The sequence below is a fragment of the Bactrocera neohumeralis genome, chromosome 3 (genome assembly GCF_024586455.1).
Source record: "Bactrocera neohumeralis isolate Rockhampton chromosome 3, APGP_CSIRO_Bneo_wtdbg2-racon-allhic-juicebox.fasta_v2, whole genome shotgun sequence".
Lineage (NCBI taxonomy): Eukaryota > Metazoa > Arthropoda > Insecta > Diptera > Tephritidae > Bactrocera > Bactrocera neohumeralis.
This window is the reverse complement of record NC_065920.1, coordinates 42,073,047-42,094,304: the sequence shown is the minus strand read 5'-3', so window position 1 is coordinate 42,094,304 and position 21,258 is coordinate 42,073,047. Positions and strand designations below refer to the sequence as shown.

Here is a 21,258-nt window from a genome sequence, read left to right as displayed (position 1 = left end):
CGCCGAAAGCCTTACATTCTTCCGACCAGTTGCTGCGAACGGATGAAAAGAAGATTAAGAAATGCAAAAAAGTGCTGATGCTGTCAGAACAGTGTGGGTGGTTGCAGGTTGGTGTGGGTGTGGGTGTTACATTATCGCAAAAAATGGCTGCTATAAATATGAATTACAGGATAAGCATAAAAACGGAAATTGTGTCTTTAAATATCTGCAACGAAATAAACAAGTCGCACACTCACACGCTCGCGTGCTTTCGATGGGACTTGAAGGAGTAGCAGCGTTATTGCGCACTTCTTTACATATACTTTTCCACACACACATTTGTGTGTGTAGAACACCCTTGAAGACATGCCGAAGTTAACTCACACATGCCCTTGTCACCGCTATTTCAAGCGACCTCAAGGAGACGCGCCCATAAACTCCCTTTTTAAGCTCAGACGATAGCGCTTTTATGTATTCGGTTTTATTTTCGACGTTCCGCTTCCGCACTGCAAAAAACTGAGTTGGAATTATAGAATAACCGATAAAATCGCATTAAAAGAGTGAAATTGCAACGAATCTTGGCGGCTGTGCCAGGACCGTGCCGTGTGGGGTGGTGACCGACCGTATGAAAAGCGAAAAACAATTTCACTCATAAAAAATAGAAATAAAATTATAAATACATGCACATAAATATATATGTATATGTGTATATTTGTGTGAATATGTCGTAAAAAATGTTTTCATATTTTAACCGTCGCATAACCGGCGAGCGCATTACTAGTTGGGCGTTCTTTTTGCAGCGCTGTGTGCGCGCTCACCATCTCGTTTTTGCCTTGACTCTCGCAGACAAAATCGTTTATGGAAATTTAATGGCATTTATGATTTTGATTATGCCAAATATTTTTGCATAAATGCGCATGTTGGCTTGTATTACTTCATTTTTATTATTATTGTATTTTCCAGCATTATTTCTTTATAGCGCGTCTCTCGTTCGCGCATCTCTTTTTTATGCAAATGCATATGAAATTAAATTTGTTGCCAACACATACGAAAGTTTTCATATTATTTGTGAGAGTGTAACAAATTGGAATGGATTATCGTGGCGGGTGGATGTGAAGGAGTGTGAGAACTGTAGCACAGTACAATTTCAGTATTCCATAACTCAATACAATTTATATACGAATATTTGTTTCTTAAACTCACAAATTGATACCGCGCATTTCGTTGAACTTGGAAGGAAAAACTTTCCCACAAATATATAATTAGATTCCCATTAATATTTGAATTTTGAAAAAAAAATTTAGAGATTTTTTTCTTTATTTTACAAATACTACATAGTCAATCAAATTTAAAGTGGTGAATCGAACAATTTTTAGAAACTAAATGGTTTAGCATATCAACAAGGTCAGAGTAGAGAGTGATTACCATATATCATCATTCGCAAACACGGCATGATCAAGGAATAAGTGTTGGGATGTTTCAACCTCGTCTTGTTTCATAGAGCTTCTGAAGCTGGCATTCGGTAAGATTTTCAACCTTACAGCGTGTACGTTGATGTCTGTTAGAACCCCACAACTTAGGACAGATTAGCCTTATTGAGGATAAAGAGCCGCTGGTGCTCTTATGATCGATCTTGGGTCATAAGTATTTGGCAACAGCGACAGTAGCCCAGCGCTCGCGAAACCCAGCTAGCAAGTAGTCAAACAAACGAGGAGAGTGGGCACCGATCGGTTCCCATTCTACTGATAGGATGGCTGGGGCGCCTTTCCTTGCCAGCTCATCAGCTTTACAATTATATCCGCTGGGGCTTGGCACCCACAGTCTTATCACAAAAATTACTTGATGCTAATGATAACATTATTTAACTTTCCCTGAACGCACAGTTGATGAGCTCAAGGCTAGTATCGCCGCCCTGCTATCATAGTGAATAATCAATTATCTTAAGAATAGTATCAGCTATTTCGATCTACTTATTTTTACGGTCATCCGAAATGATTTTGTGAATTTTTTGAAAATTTCGTCAATAATGAGTACTTTTGGAGGAAGTGATCATCTTCTTCTATAAATATAGCCTTTACAGAGTTTAAAAGCTACTCAAGAATGACTCACAGCTCGAATAAAATATTCCGATCATTAGATACTGATAACGTTAGGTCTTAGTGATGACAAGTCTGTGTAGTCGAACTGTTATATCGAACGCATTCCATAAAAGCTCTCAAAAATCAAATGGAAACATACTACTGACACACTCCGTATTTTCCACAAGTAAACACCCATCAAATTTATATTTCGTCGAAATTGTTTATTTCTACGAAATTAAGTTTTTAATTCCAACAAAATATATACCATTTTATTAGCGGGCATTACGTTAGCGTAGAAATAAATTTATGCCCATTATTCACATATCATAACTAATTTTAAGTCAAAAGTGAAGTGTACGAAAATTTAGTATATGCATACATACAGGCTGTCCGCAGTGATATTTATAACTAAATTACTTTATTTGACAATTTAGCTAGAAAAATATAAGTATACACATACGTGATGAATTTCGCAAGCTTGTTTACGGCCACGATTTAAGAATTTTTTATTACGGTCACTATTCTTTTTTATGACGGCTGTCGCTGCAATCTACTACCATATCACACCATTTAATTTATAATAGTCCATTGTGTGCCGTAAAGAACGCAAATATACACACACACACACACATACAAACATATATGCGTCAGTGTGATGACTTATGGCAATCCTCACGAATCGGCTTGACAGTGACTATTAGTTACTTGAGCTGTTAAATTGGTCCCGTGGTTGGAAGGGTGGCGCGGTAGGTGTGCTAATGTTGCCCTAGGTTTTACGAAAAATATATGAGACCCAGTAAATATATGAGTGGTACTCATGTGTATCATATATCACACTCGTCATAATTATTACATGTAGGCACTTGAAAAATTTCGACGCGTTAACTGTGTTATGCCCTGATAAGTTTTGTATAACCGGGCGTTCGCTCTATTCACTTTTTCGTTTGGCGTCTCCAACTGCGCGCTGAATCTCTCGGTGGTTTTTATAATATGCTACCTATGAGTTATGAGTGTATTGGCATATATGAATGTAGCATTGTATAATTTATCGCAAGCGGCGAAATCGGTTTTATTGCAGCAGCTGGTTTTATGGCATCAACTTAAATAGAAAATGAAAATGAAGCTGTAAAATATTGTAAACATACATGTTCATATAAGTTTCACTGCGCTAGACAGACAGTGAGTCTGCATGAGTAACGAATTACCTAATCATATGGAGAGAGTATACGCATATGTTTAAAATGAGTCCATGGCTTCCTAACATCATCATGGCATCTAATTTCATAACTACTGAACACCACAGTAAAAAATTCAAATTACGCAAAATTTTCGGAAAGTTAGTTCAAAAAAGGACCTAAACAAGTTTAAAAATTGTTCTCGAAGTCATAAATTGAAATCAACAATTAGATATCCATTTTAAATTAGTATTAAAACTGGTTATTTCCAGATGAAAATTTTAAAATTGATAACTCCTAAGATATTCATTGGAAACACTAGGAGTTTCTATGGAACCATTTTTGTTCTAACAAGTTCGGCGAAAAGAGAAACAAAATAACAACTTCTCCCAATGAATGTACTATTATGATATACATATGTATGTTACTTTTTGAACAACCAAAATGTCAAAAAAAAAGAAATAATAACTTTCTAAAAAACAAAATTGGAGTTTTTAACAATTATCTACTTAATCAGAAAAAAATATGTACACTAAGACGGTAAGAGTCCGATTAAAAGAGATTGAATATAATGATTGAAATTTTATAAAAATACCCACAAAATAGTTAAATATGACCATGTGAAATATCAATATCTTTACAGTGGCAACATAGTTTGACGTTTACTGACAAGAGTTTAATAAATTATAATTTAAAATACTAAAAATTGCCGTCTTCGAATACGAATATGAAGGTGGAATAAAGGCATCTATTTCTTATGTCAGTATGTTTCAATAACATACAATCAATGCTTGAAAAGACTGCTTTAGTCGGTTGATGAGTTATTAAGCTATTTTCTAAAATTTTCATTAAGCGGGGAGCCTGCTTTAGAAGCTTCAAAAAATCGATTTTTTTGCTTAAATCTCTTTAAAAATAATCTAAGAATATGTCCCCAAAGTTGTAGATGGGAATTCGAAATATTTTCAAAGCTAGAAGAGAAATAGTGACCGAGCGTCTAGCAGATATATTAGCGCTTGGGCAGAAAGCGAACACTTTGACGCGCGAATTCTCGGTTTTTCATTTTTTCGATTGTTCTTAATTGGCGGGCAGGATAGAAAAAAAAAACTAAACGTCGTATGGAATTGGGGCAAAGTTTATTATCTGTGGCATAAAACTAAGAAAAGTCAAGTTTGAACATATTTTTAAACAACATTAAGTACAATTTTTTGGTCAAAAAGCACTCTTTTTCATTTTTTCAAAAATTTGTAAAATTTAAAATTTTTTTGTGGAATTTTTTTAGTTTAACTAGAAGATAATTATTAAAAAATATGAGTCTCATTGAATATTCTGTTTCCGATAGAAATTGCGACTTGCATTCTGCCCGCCGTCCGACAAATGCACATGCGAGATGCATCGGTTAATTGTCTCCTAAAAGCAGAATATCGAAGATTTCGTATCCGAAAAATTTGTGAATGATGTTTAAGTATATAAATTCTAGAAATTTCGCTTTAATCAATTATTTCTTTCCCTCCCAAAAAATCCTCAAAAAAATCGATTTTTTTAAGCCTCTAAAGAAGGCTCCCACCTTAAGAGATAATATAAAAGCATTATATATGTAGATCAGACTTGAAGTCTTTAAAAGTGGCAAAACGGTTGTAGACTCATTGGTAAAGTAAGTGAATTTAAGCAAAATTAAATAATTTATGGGCAACGTGAGATTAAGATGTGGAAGGGCGGTTGGGTGTTTCAGCGCAAAAACGGTTTATTTCGATTTCCGGAAAGAGTATAACTAATTTCGAATTTATTTAGTGGGATCTTTTTTGAATTTTTTATGAAAAAATTTACTAAAGTATGTTTTACATCAACAAAAAGTATTGATTTCAATGAAAAAACGACTTACTATAAAATTAAGATATTTTGTGGTGAGAATTTTTGATTAAATTTAATAGTAATATTTCGATTGAAAGTTACGTTTCTCTTTCGATATTAATTCAAGACAGGGAGAGAAAAAAATAAGTACTTTAAATCAGAGTACTTTAAATCAAATGCTTGTATTAAAAACTTCATTTGATGATATATTCTCAAGAAATTTGGTATGGATTATTGCCCAACATCACTACATCATACAGTTGCTATGCAAAATGAACGATCGGAATCAAGTGATTATATGAAAAACTGTTTAATTTGAGGAAATATCCTCAAGTCATTTGAAATGAATTATTGGTAAGACATCATTGCAATATCCGTATAAAGTGTTGTGATCAAACCACTAAACCATATTGCTGCCATACAAAAGTATTTTTCGGAATCAAATGCTTGTATATAAAACTTTTTCATTGGACGAAGTATTTTCAAATACAGTAGGTCACACAACTGACCGTTCCCACTCAAGTCCTTGTACGAAAAACTTAGCATTCAGCTCCCATACATACTGAACGATCATGCTTATATTAAACAATTTTGCATTTGAGGAGGTATAATCAAGAAATTTGCCAGAGATTATTATTCAAGGCCGTACAGAAGTATTTTTATATCTTTTTGTGCTATAGTAAATGCACCTGTGAAGGTTATTACAGCTTTGGTGCAACCGAAGTTAAAGGTTTATCCTGATTGGTTTCAAAAATAATTCATCCTCGTCTAATATGGAGTCGTCTTATTTTAAATGAGACTGAAAAAAATAGCTAGCGGTAGAAAATGCTGAAGGTAGCCTTAATGACCACTAGTTGAAGGAAAATCGATGTATTAATTTTAACTAAAGGAGAAAATAATTATTTACATCCAAATTTCATACAATTTTGGAAATGTACAAGTATTATTATATGTAAAATATTCCCTTCTAGCATTCTTAAGACATATTTCTCGATAAACAATATATGTATGAAGGGATGGAAATGATAAAGATAATTTGTTTGGGACTGGGAGAAGATGTGGATCAATTTGTGGCGCCGTATTTTATGGTGTTTTTATGAAAATATTACATATGATTAATATTTATATTAAATTCCGTTTTGATGTGACAAACTTTTTTGATGTATGAGAACTCTTGTTGATTTGTAGGCGATGTACTTACATTATATTTTCAAAACATACTATATTTAGATATATTTGATATGATAATTGTGTATAAATTACTCCGTTTGAAATTAGTAGAAAACCTATTCCCAATTACTAGAAAGACAGACTAGCAAAGAATTAAAAAATAATAAATGCGGGTTTCTTGCAAAATGCGGATAATATCGCATGCATATATAAAAACATATACATATGTATGTATGTAGTATGTACATATGCCCGTGTAAGGCAATTTCGTTACGTGCCAATATCAGTTCCACATTTATGACCTAAATTGCATGCAATTTTGTAATTAAATTTATGATTGAATTTTACTGTTGCTTTTTATGAGCCTAATCGTTATGACGAGTTATTTATGAGTAATTACATACATACAAAAAAAGCATTTCACAGCACAAACGCTCACAAATACATAGTATATACACACATATATTCTCCAAAATATCAGATGTTGTATATTGTGTACATATTGTACCACTAATTGGTTTGCTGAAGTCTTCTGTGCACTTTCAATGCTTCGCGAATTCGAAAACGCCTATTAAAATTAGCCGAGCAATAACCTCATAAAATATTTTATTGGCGCTCGCATCAACTATAGAAATTTACGACGCCTTGCAAAATCAGTGTCGGCAAGTTGCATTATGTTACTTTGAAGTTGATACAGCAGTGGCGTCTATTTTTAGCCGCTTATAAATTTTATATGGGCAATTCTTAAATTGTTTTTTTTTCGAGATATCTAACATAGAGATTGTAAAAATAATCGGGTAAAATACATCGGGAAATATACAAAAAATTTTAGAAGTAATTTTTTTTTTAAAGGGGGACCAAAAAAAAATAAAATATATGTAGTTTGGGTTTTTCGTCGCGGGTTTTAAGAACTAAGCAATAAACTAACTTAATCAACCTTTTCAGTAGTGAAGATAATATTCATGTGGTTCCCAATTCGCTCTTTCATTCATATGAGGAATTTTTCTTTAGGCACAGAATTTCTTACAGGGACAACTGTCAAAACAACTGTGAAAGTAAAATCATTTATTTGATATTTTTGCTCAATAATGTGCTGATTCCAAAGCGGAAATTTTTGTCTAATCAAAATTTATTGTTAAGGTGCCCTTTTATACGTTTCAAAAATTTCTGGTGGAACATCAGACTCCCACGAAATTTTTGTTGAATCATAGTATGACTATGATAGAAAACTATTAATCGCCAAGTAAGCATGACGTTGATTTCAGTTCTGCCTCAGTCAATTGTCGAAACTATTTCATATTTATCCACTTACATATTAAATAATTGAGGCACCCTCTAAAATTTTTCTGTCTTAATGAAAATTTTTGTTTCAGGGTCAACTAACTATTCTTTTATTGATATTTTCCTAAAGGAAACAAATTGATACTAAAAAAGATTTAAAATTTAATCCCGTTATATTAATTGTTTCTTGATTTTACTGGAAACTGAACGAATCAAGTGGAAAAATAAAATTGTGCTATATGGGAAGTAGGCGTGGTTGTTGTCCGATTTCGCTCATTTTCACAACGTGATATAGGAATATGAAAATAATGCCACGTACTAAATTTTGTCGAAATCGTTTTGGTCGGGTCCCGAGATATGGGATTTCACCAAAAAGTTGGCGGTGCCCCGCCCATCGTCCAATTTTCACACCGGCTCTCATAGAGTTCATAAGGGCATATTTAGTTATTGATTTATCCAGATTTTTGTAGTTTTGAACAGTACCGTTATATGGGAAGTGTGCGGGGTTTTCATCCGATTTCATCCATTTCTCTGTAATATTTACGCTGGGTGAATTTGGTCGTTAGTGGTTTAATAGATATGCACATTAAACCTATTAGGGGGCGGGGCCAAGCCCCCTTTTTCAAAATTTTTTATTCACAGATGTCCCTTGCTACTGCGATCCCCTGTGCCAAATTACAGTTTTATATCTTAATTTAGTCCTTAGTTATGGCACTTTATGCGTTGCAGGCATGGCAGTGGTCTGTTTACGCCCATCTACGAACTCGAATTTGTTTTGTACCTTTATACCAAGTTTCATCAAGATACATATCTCAATTTTTACTCAAGTTACAGCCTGCACGGATGGACAGTTGGACGGACAGACAGACAGTCAACCGGACTTCAACCTTTCTCGTCACTCTGATCATTTATATGAATGTATATATATAACCCTATATATATCTCGATTAGTTTTAGGTTATACGTACAACCGTTAGGTGAATAAAACTATAATACTCTGTAGCAACTGGTTGCAAGAGTATAAAAATAATATTATTTACTACATAATGTGATGGCATTGCAACACTAACAGCACACCGCATACCACAAAAGTACCTTAGTCTAGTGGTGATGGCTGTAAAATCAAAAAGTCAGCTCTTATAGATAAAAGTAAGTATAAGTAAGTAAGTAGGGGTCATCACAGGTTATTTTGTTCTAAAGTTTTAACTTAAGAATATTGGTAAAGCAGTAGAACATGTGTCGATAATAATAAGACACTACCTTTTCGAATGTACAACCGGTTCCAATGGATATACATATTTTACAGCTTTCAGTATTCCAACATAAAAGATATTGCAGATAGGTAGGAAAAAACCACATATTTTTTCAAATCTGATGTGCTCCAAATAGGGCATAATTGGCTACAGCCTCGGCGAACAGTTGGCTTAATGATGGTTTGAGTGCGGTCAGTCGCTCCTACCTTTGCAACCAGTCAACTGATACTCGTATAATATTAAGATGGTACTGGGTAAAGTTGTCTCGCTCTTGTGCAATATGTTGCTGCAGCATAAAATTTAGTTCACGGAAATACTAAAGCATTTTAAATTTAAACGTTTCTTAAAAATAATGTGGTCTCCAACGGCCCAAATGCACATATTTTCTAGCTTTCGCTAACAAAAGCGAAAGTGCAAAATCTTAGCAGTACTTCATGATGTCTATTTGCACACTCTAATGAGGCGAAAATGGGCACTAAAAAGCAGGCCAAATAAGCGCGCAATCTTAAACAAGCAAACATTTGTAGATTTTTATGAATATCCAACAACATTCAACACTCTGCAAGAATAATAGCGCCATAAATTAGCCAAAATAATATTGCGCGCCACCCAATGTGGCAAAGAACCGGCAGCGGCACAACCGCTAATGTGGCGGCAGCGCGTTTCTACGCCTCTAGCAATTGTGGGCAATAAAAATGCAAAAGCAAAAACAAAACGAAATTTGCAACACCAAAGACATTAAAGAAGAATTATATGCAGCAAATGAGATTTGCCAACGCGAAAGCTTATGAAACGCAATGAACACTCGTAAATATCTTATCTTTGTGGCGGCTGGCCTGCTGCAGATTGCATGCCACATCCCTAAGTATGCACAAATGTGCAAACAAATGTGCTAACATTAAAAATTTGCGCAAGCAAAAAACTCAAACCATAAATAAATAAAGCAAATAAATAAAAACCAAAATGTGAACAAAGCAAGAAATTCAAAATCGCCAAAGCGAAAAGGAGCGAAAAAGGAAACTAAAAAGACATTAACAAAATCATAAATTCTTATCGCATCTCACAGCCGTAACGAAAACAACAAAGACAACAAGCTTTCTTAGATGACAATGAATATTGCGTAAACCACATGACGATGACGGTAAGCAATTATATAAGAGCAATGAGCAGCACATTGCGGCAATTGCAAGCAGTAGCAGCGGCAGTTTCTCATTGCTCTCTGCCGAAACACTACACTGCGGTTCAACTGAATAGGTGCAGCGGTAGAATTGTTTCAGCAAAAAAACGAAAGTAGAGGTGTTTTCTATTGCTCTCGTTATTTTGGATGTAAAAATATTGTAATTAGGAATAAATTGGTAGCTAGTATTTCGGACAGACATAAGAAGTCAACATTCCATCGACGTCGATTGCGTTAAAAAATGTTTTTGCGAAAGTCGCCCACTCATTTTCCCTATTTAAACCCAGGACAGGGTATATTAAGTTAACGCTATATGTACATTCAAGAAATTATTGCCTCAGACAACGCTAAAATCTATAAATAAATTGTTCAGACCGGACTAATAAAGCATATACAGGGTTTGTCCGGAAAGTAATAGGACTGATTTTCTTCCGCAGCGACTTAACTTCAGAGGGTGGGCGCACCGACTGGATTCGGTAGAGGGGTTCCTAGTTAATGAACGAGCAGCTGGTCAGTTGTCTCCGAGCACCTGGAGAGTCACGACAAACCTTTTCGCATGACATGTTTCTGTGAGTGGTGCAAGTGGAAAATACAGCATTCGTTAGTGCAAAGGTATGCTATTAAATTCTGTGTGAAATTTGGTAAATCTGCTACAGAGACGTTTGATATGATCAAGCAGGCCTACTGAGAAGTTGCTTTAGCAACAAGTGGTGTATTTCGGTGGCACCGGGCCTTTTTGGAGGGAAGCGTTTCCTCGCCCGAAAAGGGAAGAATGAGCAAATCCAAGGTGAAAACGATGCTCGTTGTCTTATTTGACATTAAAGGCATCGTCCACCATGAATTTGTTCGTCCTGAGAAGGCCGATGCCTGAAAAGCCCGATGAAAGGCAAGCATTTTGAGACGACAGAGGGGATGCAAGCAGCATGCACCTCGGCTCTCAAGGCTATTCCGGAGAATGCCTTCCGTGACGCCTTCAATGCTTGGAAATCGCGCTGGCAGCGCTGCATCGACGCAGAAAGAGCCTATTTTGAAAGTTATTAAAGAATTGTAACGATTGGTTCAATAAATTTTTTTTTTAAATCGACTTAGTCCTATTACTTTCCGGACAAAGCCTGTATGTAGCTGCCATACAAACTAATCGATCAAAATAAAGTCGGTTCAATCGAAGTTTCCTTTGTTTGGTTTTCTGATCTAACACTTAATTTTCTTTTTACATTCAAAACTTTCTTTGAACCTTTTCTTTTGAACACCAGCGTATATTTATGTGTATAGTTACGGTCATAAAAAGCATTCGTTGGTATTGGCAACACCGAAAACGTTAAAGTCATAAACATTTTGTTGACTTATTACTTACTGAGTTCACTTCCTCTGTTCACTTTTACCACACACTCGTATGGATTCTTATATTAACCGGCCTCTTTACTTTTTATAGTCATCTTGTGTATTTTTCATTGCGCAACCATTTGTTGTATTGCAATTGTCATTTAGCTAAATGACTTAAATTAAAGCAACGTACGCCCTGTCATTCAGTTCTCCTATTTTACTTCACGAGCACGCATATTCCTTTGTTTCTATTTTATTTGCCAGGATACAAATATGTCGATTAGCAAAGTCACGTTCTGTCACTTAAGACGCTGACTCGTAAAATAGAATTTACTCACTTTACGTACCATATATGATGCTCAGTCTTGGTGCATAAAGGAACTTTAGTTGGTACTTACATATACATTGTAAGGAAGTACAATGTCTAGAGAATACTTAAATGCTATAAACGTATAATTCATGCTTAGTAAATTAGTATGCCATATATTAAGCTACTATTTACATTTCTTTAAGGATTACCAATGAATCCCGTTAGGTATTTTAAGAAAAAGATCAATAGAACGGACCGTAGTAAAATAATACGTTAAGAAGGATGACTTATGCCAAAACTGTCTTTAGGCATATGCTAAATTAAATTCTATCGTGAGTTTAACGAAATTCACAAGATAAAAAAATCTCTTGGAGTTAGCGCACTTTTATGCAGAATAGACGTAAGAAAACTTTGACATTTTTCAGTTGCTACATCTTCTCCTTTTCGAATTAGTATACACATTTTGAAGAATACAATTCTACCTTTACTTAATCCTATACTTTTACTTAATTTACCACTTTCTTACCCTGAATATGAGATATCCTATATTAAGACTGCCACCAAGTTTATAATATCCAGAAGGAAATGTCAGATACTCTATAAAACATATATGCACACATCTAAATGATCAACATAACGATCTAAAACCATTAAGTCATGTTCGTCTGTATATACCCGAATTAGTCTCTCAGTTTTAGAGTTATCAATCTAAAATTTTTCACGCGTTCTTTTTTTTTATTAAAAAGCTGTCTGAACCGCCGATATGGGCTCACTATAGTATATAGCTGTCATAGATACCAACCGCTCTAAATCAAGCTCTTATATGGAAGACTTTCTTATTCCACAAATTATCTTCATGAAATTTGGTATAGATTATTATCCAAGACAACGGTACATTAGGGGTTACCTCCCAAAACTGTATGGACAAGTCTATATGGCGAAAGATTAGACAATTTATCGTCTTAGGCAAATGCCAAATACTCTTTCGCTTCTGAGCTTATTTTTTTGAAAATCATTTAAAAATTAAATACATACAATAAATAATTCGAATATTTTCGTACCTTAAATTTACAAAAATCAGGCAACTGTTTTATTGTTAAGGGGCTATACCAGTGTGACGCATGAAAAATTAGGCGACTTTCGTGCTTTTTTATAAGAGAAAGCACGCGATTGAATATTTCAAACTTCTTTGAACGTAATAAGGTATATTTTAAGTATATTTTAAGATTTTTTTTTACAAAAATGTTGAAAAATAACGGAGTTATGGCTGTCTTCGGAGGTGCCAAAAAAAAAGTGCACCAACTGCTGGCATGATTCCGGCCAAATGCGTTGCTGAAACAAAAAAATTCGAAAAGTTTCTTAAGCCTAGAGATATTTTCTATACAGTGACCTACGCTCTTTAGAACGCTGCCATCTAAAAAGTATTCAAGATACGACCTTCCCGATTTCACAGGATATTTATGGAAATATAGATAAGCTTTCGAAAAAGCAAATAAAACAATTTTTTTTTTTGAAAGTGTCACACTGGTATAGCCCTTTAAGAGTTTCCGCCACTGAAAAAATGGGCAATAGCAGACTCCCAAAAAAGATGATTGTTGATAAATTCCAACTTGCAGTAAACTATCTATATTGGAGAAAGTTATCTAGGTTTTCTTTCTACCAGTTAAGGCAAGGCGGCACAACATTTTCATCTATAGTGAGCGACACAGGCACATAGTTTGAATTTTTAAGTCAAAATTAAAATATTCAGTTATAAATGGCTTCAACAAGATACTGCTGCAAGTTCTAGCAAACATGAAAACGATTCAATCAATAAATGATCCTGTTCGGTTATGTGATTCCACTCCGTTGGAGTTCTTATGGTGGAATTGGGTGAATTCAATAGTTGTGCTATGATTGTTTATTTGGAAACCAATCTGTATTGTATCGTAAGGTGATATTATTGAAGGAATAAGACGGGCTGTGCAGGAAAAGTGGATCGAAATACTATTCAAACACTAAACATCATATAATTTGTGAATTAATTAAGCCAAGATATTGATCGTCTGAAAACATTTCTTATATTCCGTATGAAATAAACCATGAACCACCCTTTATAACAAACGAATGTCAAAAGAGATTGATTTTTACTCTAGAATTTAAAGTTTTCGTCCGCGTTTAAACCGTTTTGTTGTTCTACTCTTATTTGCGACTAACAATATAATACAACTTTCAAATTACTCATTTCAATTTGGTCACCCTGTATATGTTCTCGCATGTTTATTTTATGGCATTTATGTTGCCGTCTTCAAACAAACCACAATGTGCAATTTTTATGTGGTTTTTATATGCTGTTAGTACGAATATACTCACATATACATACATACATACATAACAGCAAGTGAGTTTCCGACATTTACTTTCCGGCTTTATTGCTTCTTTGCTTATCTGATGCGAAAACGCATGCATTACGCATTAAAATGTTCCCCCTTTTGATCGTTTTTACAGTCTGGCGCGGTAACGATGTCTTGCCCATAAATATTTCAGTAGATATGCTGTTGTGTGTATGTGTGTTGACGTCTTACAGCACTCGATTTACTTCCGTTTTTATTTAGTTTATCTTTAGAATTTATGTCGTTAATTTTTACGTCACTTGCAACTTGCTTATGGCGAAATCTGAACTTTACTTTTCCCACCCTGTGGCAATTACTACTAAAAAATACTTTGGGAACTTCAAAATTTTTGTGCTTTAAGAAGTATTAAAAATATATTTGAGTGCGACTTGAAGATCTCTAGTATACTGCATAATTTGGATCATTCCGGGCGGACTGAGTAATAGTAGAACGAAGTATTTTTTCTCACAGAGCCAACAACCGATAAGACGCGGAGTAAACTGTATTGCTCAAATGCCAGATGGACCCACCAACCGAAGTTGGATTTATAGCCACTAAAGGCAATTGTTTCCAAGAAATAAATGGAGAATGTTTTGGACTGCTTCTTCAATAATAACATCCACTATAATACGAATTTAGTTCAAGAAGTATGACATCACTTCCTAAACTGCTGATTTTTTATAATTCATGGGCTTTGACTTATTTGGTAAGCCAATGGATACCTGTTTTCATAATTAGTCGATGGAAATCACTTCGACCTACAGCCTCGTTGGTCTTTCAGAACCGGCCGCTTGAGCAATAATTGCTCGCTTATCCACCAAAACTGATTCAGATATGAGTTTTTCCCGAGTCCCGTATCTGACGCGGTCTATATATGGTAGAGAAAGTTTCTGTACTCTCGATACCTGCTCTCTATTGGATTTGTTTCATTTAGAATAAAAAATTTTCATAAAAACTTTGTTTTCAAATATGATCAAGAACTTCAGTACCTATTTTTTTAGTGTCGGTAAGCTCTACATCAGTAACATACAACCTTAACAATGTCTAACTTCAATATTACTCAAACATAATATATGAATTCAATTCACTTATGATTATGTTTATTAATTTGTGATTCTTTTCTCCCTCTCATCCTACCTCTAGCTGGACGCCAAAAGCAGCCCGCTAGCTTTGCTGGCGCAGACGTGCAGCGCAATCGGTGCGGATACTACAAATCCAAAACTGCTTGCTGCCAACATTGAGAAATCTACCAAATCGACATTGAAGTCCAGCGGTGCTGATGGACGTGATAAATCCTCACCAGTGAGCAGTCAATCATCGTCCGTATCAACCGGCTCCGTCGAACACATCAAGTCCAGCTTTAAGCCGTATGAGTCGAATAATAATTTAATCAACAACAATCACATGCGAGAGAGACTTGAAGCCGAAACAGAGCGCGCCACAAACTTAAGCACCAGTGCGTCGACGAACAGTTTAAATCTCATCGGCAATGGCGGCCGAGTGCGTACACCAAAGAGTAATGGCAGCGGTGGCATAATGCTATTGAATGGCCAGCAGCATGCTGCACAACTGCAACAGCAACGTTGTGACTCAAACCAAAGTGCCACCTCACAACGAGACTCGCCCGCGACCGGCATCAACGGTTTGCGAAAGAGTTCACCAATAGGTACCGCTAGCGCTGTTATGGATATGCAGCAACGCATGAGTAATAGTAGTAGTCCACAGCAACGTGCATCCTCTAAAGAATCGGCAGCGTTAAGTCACGGTATTAGCAGCGCACAAATTAGTCCTACCGCTGCGGCTGCGGCAGCTGCTGCCAGCCAATCACGTCTGCAGTCTGCTACGGATTCAGCTATAGCTGCAGCCAAAGAGGCGAACTATGTGAAGGCATTGCATGCTGCCGCCGTGGCTGCAGGTGTTCCCACAACGAGCGCGGGATCGCTACCAGGCAATACCGCTTACTATGCTGGATATCCGAGTGGCAATCCGACGAGCGGCTTGTCATATCCCATGGACGTAATGACAGCTAGTGCGCTTATGTCACAACATCATCCCATGTTCAAGGCGGCCGCAATGCATCCCTACTTGAATTATGCTCGCCTGAAGGGCATCGATCCGGCCGCTTTAATGACACCGAACATCTGTCGTGATCCCTACTGCACCGGCTGTCCATCCTCGCCACATTTTCTCAACAAAGCCGCCGGCCAACCTTGCCCGGCTGGTTGTCCACAATGCGATAGCAACTCCAGCAAAGCATCGTCATTGGGCGGAGGTGGTTCTTCGGCAGCAGCTGCAGTCGCCGCAGCAGCTGCTTCATCATATCATGCACAATTGGCTGCGCTGGCCGCCGCCTCACAAATGCCGTACGTCTGTTCGTGGATTAGCCCCGATGCGGCGTATTGTGGCAAGCGTTTCGGCACCTCCGATGAACTGTTCCAACATTTGCGTACGCATACCGCATCGCTGCCTGATTCAGTGCTGAGCGCTGCCGCAGCAGGCGGTATACCACCAACGCATCCACTGTTTCAACGCACCTACCCTACGCCCCCATTGAGTCCACTGTCTGCCGCTCGCTATCATCCCTACGGTAAACCCTCCATGCTACCGCCACCGCTGGCATCTGCTGCCGGCGCTTTGGGTGGTCTACCCATGCCACCACATCCGGCGCTAGCGCAATACTTTGCGCCCTATTCTCTCTACGGACCGCCGCGCATGGGCTCCTCCCATCCATAGTAGGAGGCTGGTAGTGGTAGAACGCGCGATGTCTACAGAACGCATTTGAAATAAGTGGCCGCGGTTTGCTGAATGAATACTACACATATTCTTAATATCTTCAGTCAATTTCGACATTGAATGTCCTCACGCTGATAACTCCCCACTTCTGGGGAATTTTCTTGTAAACTTAGGAGAGGCGAGTCATGGGACGCGTAAAGTGCTAGTGATGTAAATTGTTCTACGTGTGTTATGTACATAAATATGTATGCATATGAGCTGTACATATGTATAAAATGAAGCATGCTGATATTTGTGCTGCATGCAGCTATAATAAAATAATTAAAGTAATTATCGTAAATGTAAAGAGCGTTTGCAATAAACAAAAGAAGAACTATTTATTTTATTAACTAAACTAATTGAAACTTTTATCAAAGTAAATATAATAAATAAAGAATAAATTGTATGTATGTATAATCCAAATGTCAAATTGTAAGCCGAAGCAGCGTTGTTGTATATTTTAAAGTGTAAACCACAAATGTAATAAAATTACAAATAAACATACTTTAAGATTCAATTAAGTCATCATCAAAGAAACAATAAAACCACGTCAAATATAAAATATTAAAAATACACTGCGTGCATTATTTCATTATTTAAAGAGATCAGGGTAAGTATGAATCTCCAACTGACAAATTCGTCAAAGTTTTCCTTTTCAAGTTTTAAAGTGCCTTCGAAGGGCATATGCTCGATGCTAGTTTTAAGAATTGCATTCTGAAGTCTATATAAAATTATCGCAGCTGATATACCTGCATAATAACAACAATGACAAATTAGTGACCAGATGTGATAGGTCGAAGAATTTAATGGGGAATTTCCCTCTATGAACGTGACTAAATTTGACCTCGTTTCTTACATCAACTCCTTCAATACAAGCGCATAAAGAAAATTTAAGCCAATAGCGAATAAATCCAATAACTTGGCTCCTCCACTTACAGGGCAACTAAGTTACAATGTTTCCGCTGTTTCCGCCTCGATACTCCAGATGCGCCAACATTCAATGGTCAATACTCCCATCTCGTGCATGTGACACCCTATCCTCCTGACTTATTTTGTTATTTATCATGTTGTATCCTCAAAGAAATACTTGCACGAAGAAGTCCAGGTATTTGCCGCCAGTAACAATCCTTTCTCATCTTTTCTTCTTTTTGAATGTTGTTTTTAATAGCACGTGGACCAGTTGTGATTATGTTTGTACGGCTCACAGTCTTGCGGCTAGTGGAAAAGTAACTTTTCTCCGATTATTTTTTCCAGTGTTTTTAATGATGCAATTTTGTCACAGACATTCCAAGTAAACAAAAAATACATAAAGCTTATTTTTATGTTTGCCCGTTGATTTTTAATTGATTTTAGAAGTCAAATATACAAAATTTTCACGAAAAGAGGGGATTTCAGGGCTGTATTCAAAATGATCTCATTTGATTTTGGTGACAGATATTTTGGTTCGGAAAAAAAATCTTCCTTCGGACAAGTATCTTCTGTAAAACAAAGGAATGTTGTTTGAGACATTTTCATATGCACCTTTTTTAGAGCGAAAACCCGACTAAAGGTCCATTTTTCCTTTAAATTTGGGTTAGGTAAGCAATATCTAAAAAGTCCCAGAGAGTCCCAGTTCCAAACCACTACAGAAATGTTACATAATTTGTTTTCAACGAACTGTGAAAAAATCAGCTGCCCATATTTGCCCTCCTGGGAGTTATAGCGATTTTAGTATATCACTCTCAGTATTTATTCCATGGAAATAGAACGGAAATTCTCGGAATCACGTATTGAATAATTTAATCATATTGGTTTTCGAAATAATTCGTTCATTTTTGGTCCCCATTGGGCAACTATCAGAAGAAGCATTGGAAGCAGGAAACAAGGACTTCAGAAACACAAGGCTTTACCATGCGAGGAAAACATCAAGAAAAGACAATTGTGAAGACATATTACGTTATCTGCTCGCCAATTCTGATCCCGCAATCACAAGTAGGAGAATACTGAAGGAGAAGAAACACCTGAAATTATCAGAGGAAGCAATGAACTTATTGGTAGATGACTGATAATTTGTAATTTTTCTGTACAATGCAATAAAATATGCCTGTGTTATAAAAAAGTATCTTCAAATTTTTTTTTTTTATTCTACATCTATTCTAGCACTCCACAAAAATGAGCATAACTCTCTTAAAACTGAAGCTATTGACTTCAAACCGGTATCAAATTAAGGCTTTTATTGCCACCTTTCGAAAAAGAAATGAAATAGATTTTAGTTTTATATAAAATTTCAGAGTTTTTCAACAAATATCGAAAAATCATGAAAATTTGACGTTTATAATTCTTGTTCGGACCACCCTATACTTTATTTAAAAGACTAATCATAGGGTATTAATCAGAAATAAAAGAAGAATTAAAATAAATTTCTTTTGTAAATTTTTCGATCAACTTTTTTGTTTTTTTTAATTTTGTTGAAAATTTGACACAACAATTTTTTTCGGTGTAAATTTTTTTTCACTCATTCTGTTTGGGATTTCATTCTGACCAATCTGTAGGAGTTTCTCAACGATACAATTAAAATTACAGTTTAGGCAATATGATTTCCAAAAAATTCCGGTTTCGCAACACTGTGCGGCTTCAGCATTAATGGTTTTGTGATCTCTTACCAGATGATCAGCGATCTAGTTGACCTCAATACTTTACAGAGATTCATGCTAAAATTTCTTGTTTTCTCGAAATTTCTCAGATCCTGTGAAGTTTTTCTGAGTTGGGAGATTGCCCAGAGGTTACAACAAAAATGAGTAATTTATCTTTTATAGAAGTGCATCTATAGCAAAATATATCCACATTAGATTAAAAATCAATTAGGATAATTGTATTTTATGTCTTCCACAAAAATCAGAAATATATGTCACTGAAACGTACACGACGCAATATAGCCCCTTCAGTTGAGTTTATTTCACACTTATCTCATTTAAGTTAAGAAAACTGTAGCTTTGAAGGGTTTTTGATTCAGTACCCGACAGAGAAAGAGGGGACCTCCATTCCGTTGTAGAGATCAGGTGAATAGGACCTGACTGCACTGGGTATCTCGAATTGAATAGCGAAAAGAAGAACGACTGGCGCGCTATTGTTAACTCGGCTATAAAGCGTAAGCGGTGTCTGCGCCAGTAAAGAAGTAGAAAAAGTTTAGTTTAATAAAATTATCTCGGACACGAAGAGAAATGGATTAATGAGATGTCTCTTTAACCTTATAATATAAATTAATAAGATACCAAATGAAAAATTCAGATGGGAGTCCAGAAAGTGAATTTTAAGGGACATGTTGCAACCCATTTTTTTGTAGGCAGTAAGTAGTTCAGTCACAAGATCTTTGTAATTGTCAGCTTTCACAAGATACCAAATGCATAATTATTGGTTTCATCAAATGAAGAATTTAGAATTCATTGGCAATTTTTTTTCAATGTAAAGGATTACCAAATCATGCCTGTTAATCCGTGCAAATTACGAGAGCATAAAATGTTCGGTTGCATCCGAACTTTCCTTTCTTTTTGTTTTCTTGTTAGGGTTATACATATGTACTTTAATCAGAGGCCATAAATTTCTGAAGTTGTGTTGTATTGCAATCGCTTGGCATGCAACCACTGTTATGTGGATGCATTTGAAACACCAACCGTTGTAGTTTTTGCCCGACCACCCATTATTTCGTGCTTTGATTTCCAAAGCGTACTTACACAGGGAAACATTCCCGAGATACATATATATGTAAATACATATGATCCATACTTGCAACCATCATAATACAAACTCCATATACCACCTCCAATCTATAGCGCAATTCATCATTTTGCACCTCAGTTGACGAAGAAAAATGTTTGTCCCTCGCGTTTATTCAACCTATCACAAATGTTCTTCACAAAATTTATTGTCAGTTTTATTACAGAACGAATTCTTATCTTATTTATGGTGTTATGTTTTGTTGGGTATTAAGTGTTAGAAAAAGGAGGAAGACAACAAATGTCTATACGGTCTCAATATTTTACACGAAAGTGTAATGTTTTGTTCACTTAACTGTTGTTTACAATATCTTAAAAAAATTGACAATATACTCGGCAGAATCGATTATAACTAGGCTATAGAATTATAATATGTACATACATACATCCGTGCTTATGTAAATATTGAGATAGCTTGATAATAACTAGCATTTATGGTTTTCGGTTTATATAACGTGGCACAATTGAAATCAATCGCTGTTACTCTGATAACACTGGTAAACAAAAACTCCTTATTTTTTGTGACACGAACAGAGCAAAGTGTTTATTATGTAAAAATTACCACAAATGCAGAAAATAGCTACAAAGTTGCTAAGGAGAGTATTATAGTTTTGTTCACATAACGGTTGTTTGTAAGTCCTAAAACTAAAAGAGTCAGATATAGGGTTATATATACCAAAGTCATCAGGGTGACGAGTAGGGTTGAAATCCGGATGCCTGTCTGTCCGTCCGTCCTTTGCTCCACAAGAAGGTTAAGTTCGAAGA

The 21,258-nt window shown here is 35.9% G+C and overlaps 1 protein-coding gene across 1 annotated transcript in view; it reads left to right on the top strand.

Annotated features, from left to right (window-relative positions):
- Positions 1–17,314, top strand: part of LOC126753684 (zinc finger protein Elbow) — a gene marked incomplete at its 5' end in the record, with an annotated part of 110,358 nt that extends 93,044 nt beyond the window's left edge. The window contains one exon of the mRNA XM_050465360.1: positions 15,113–17,314. Coding sequence (XP_050321317.1) covers positions 15,113–16,702 — 1,590 coding nt within the window. The remainder of the gene's footprint in view (positions 1–15,112) is intronic.
- Positions 17,315–21,258: the final 3,944 nt, after the last annotated feature.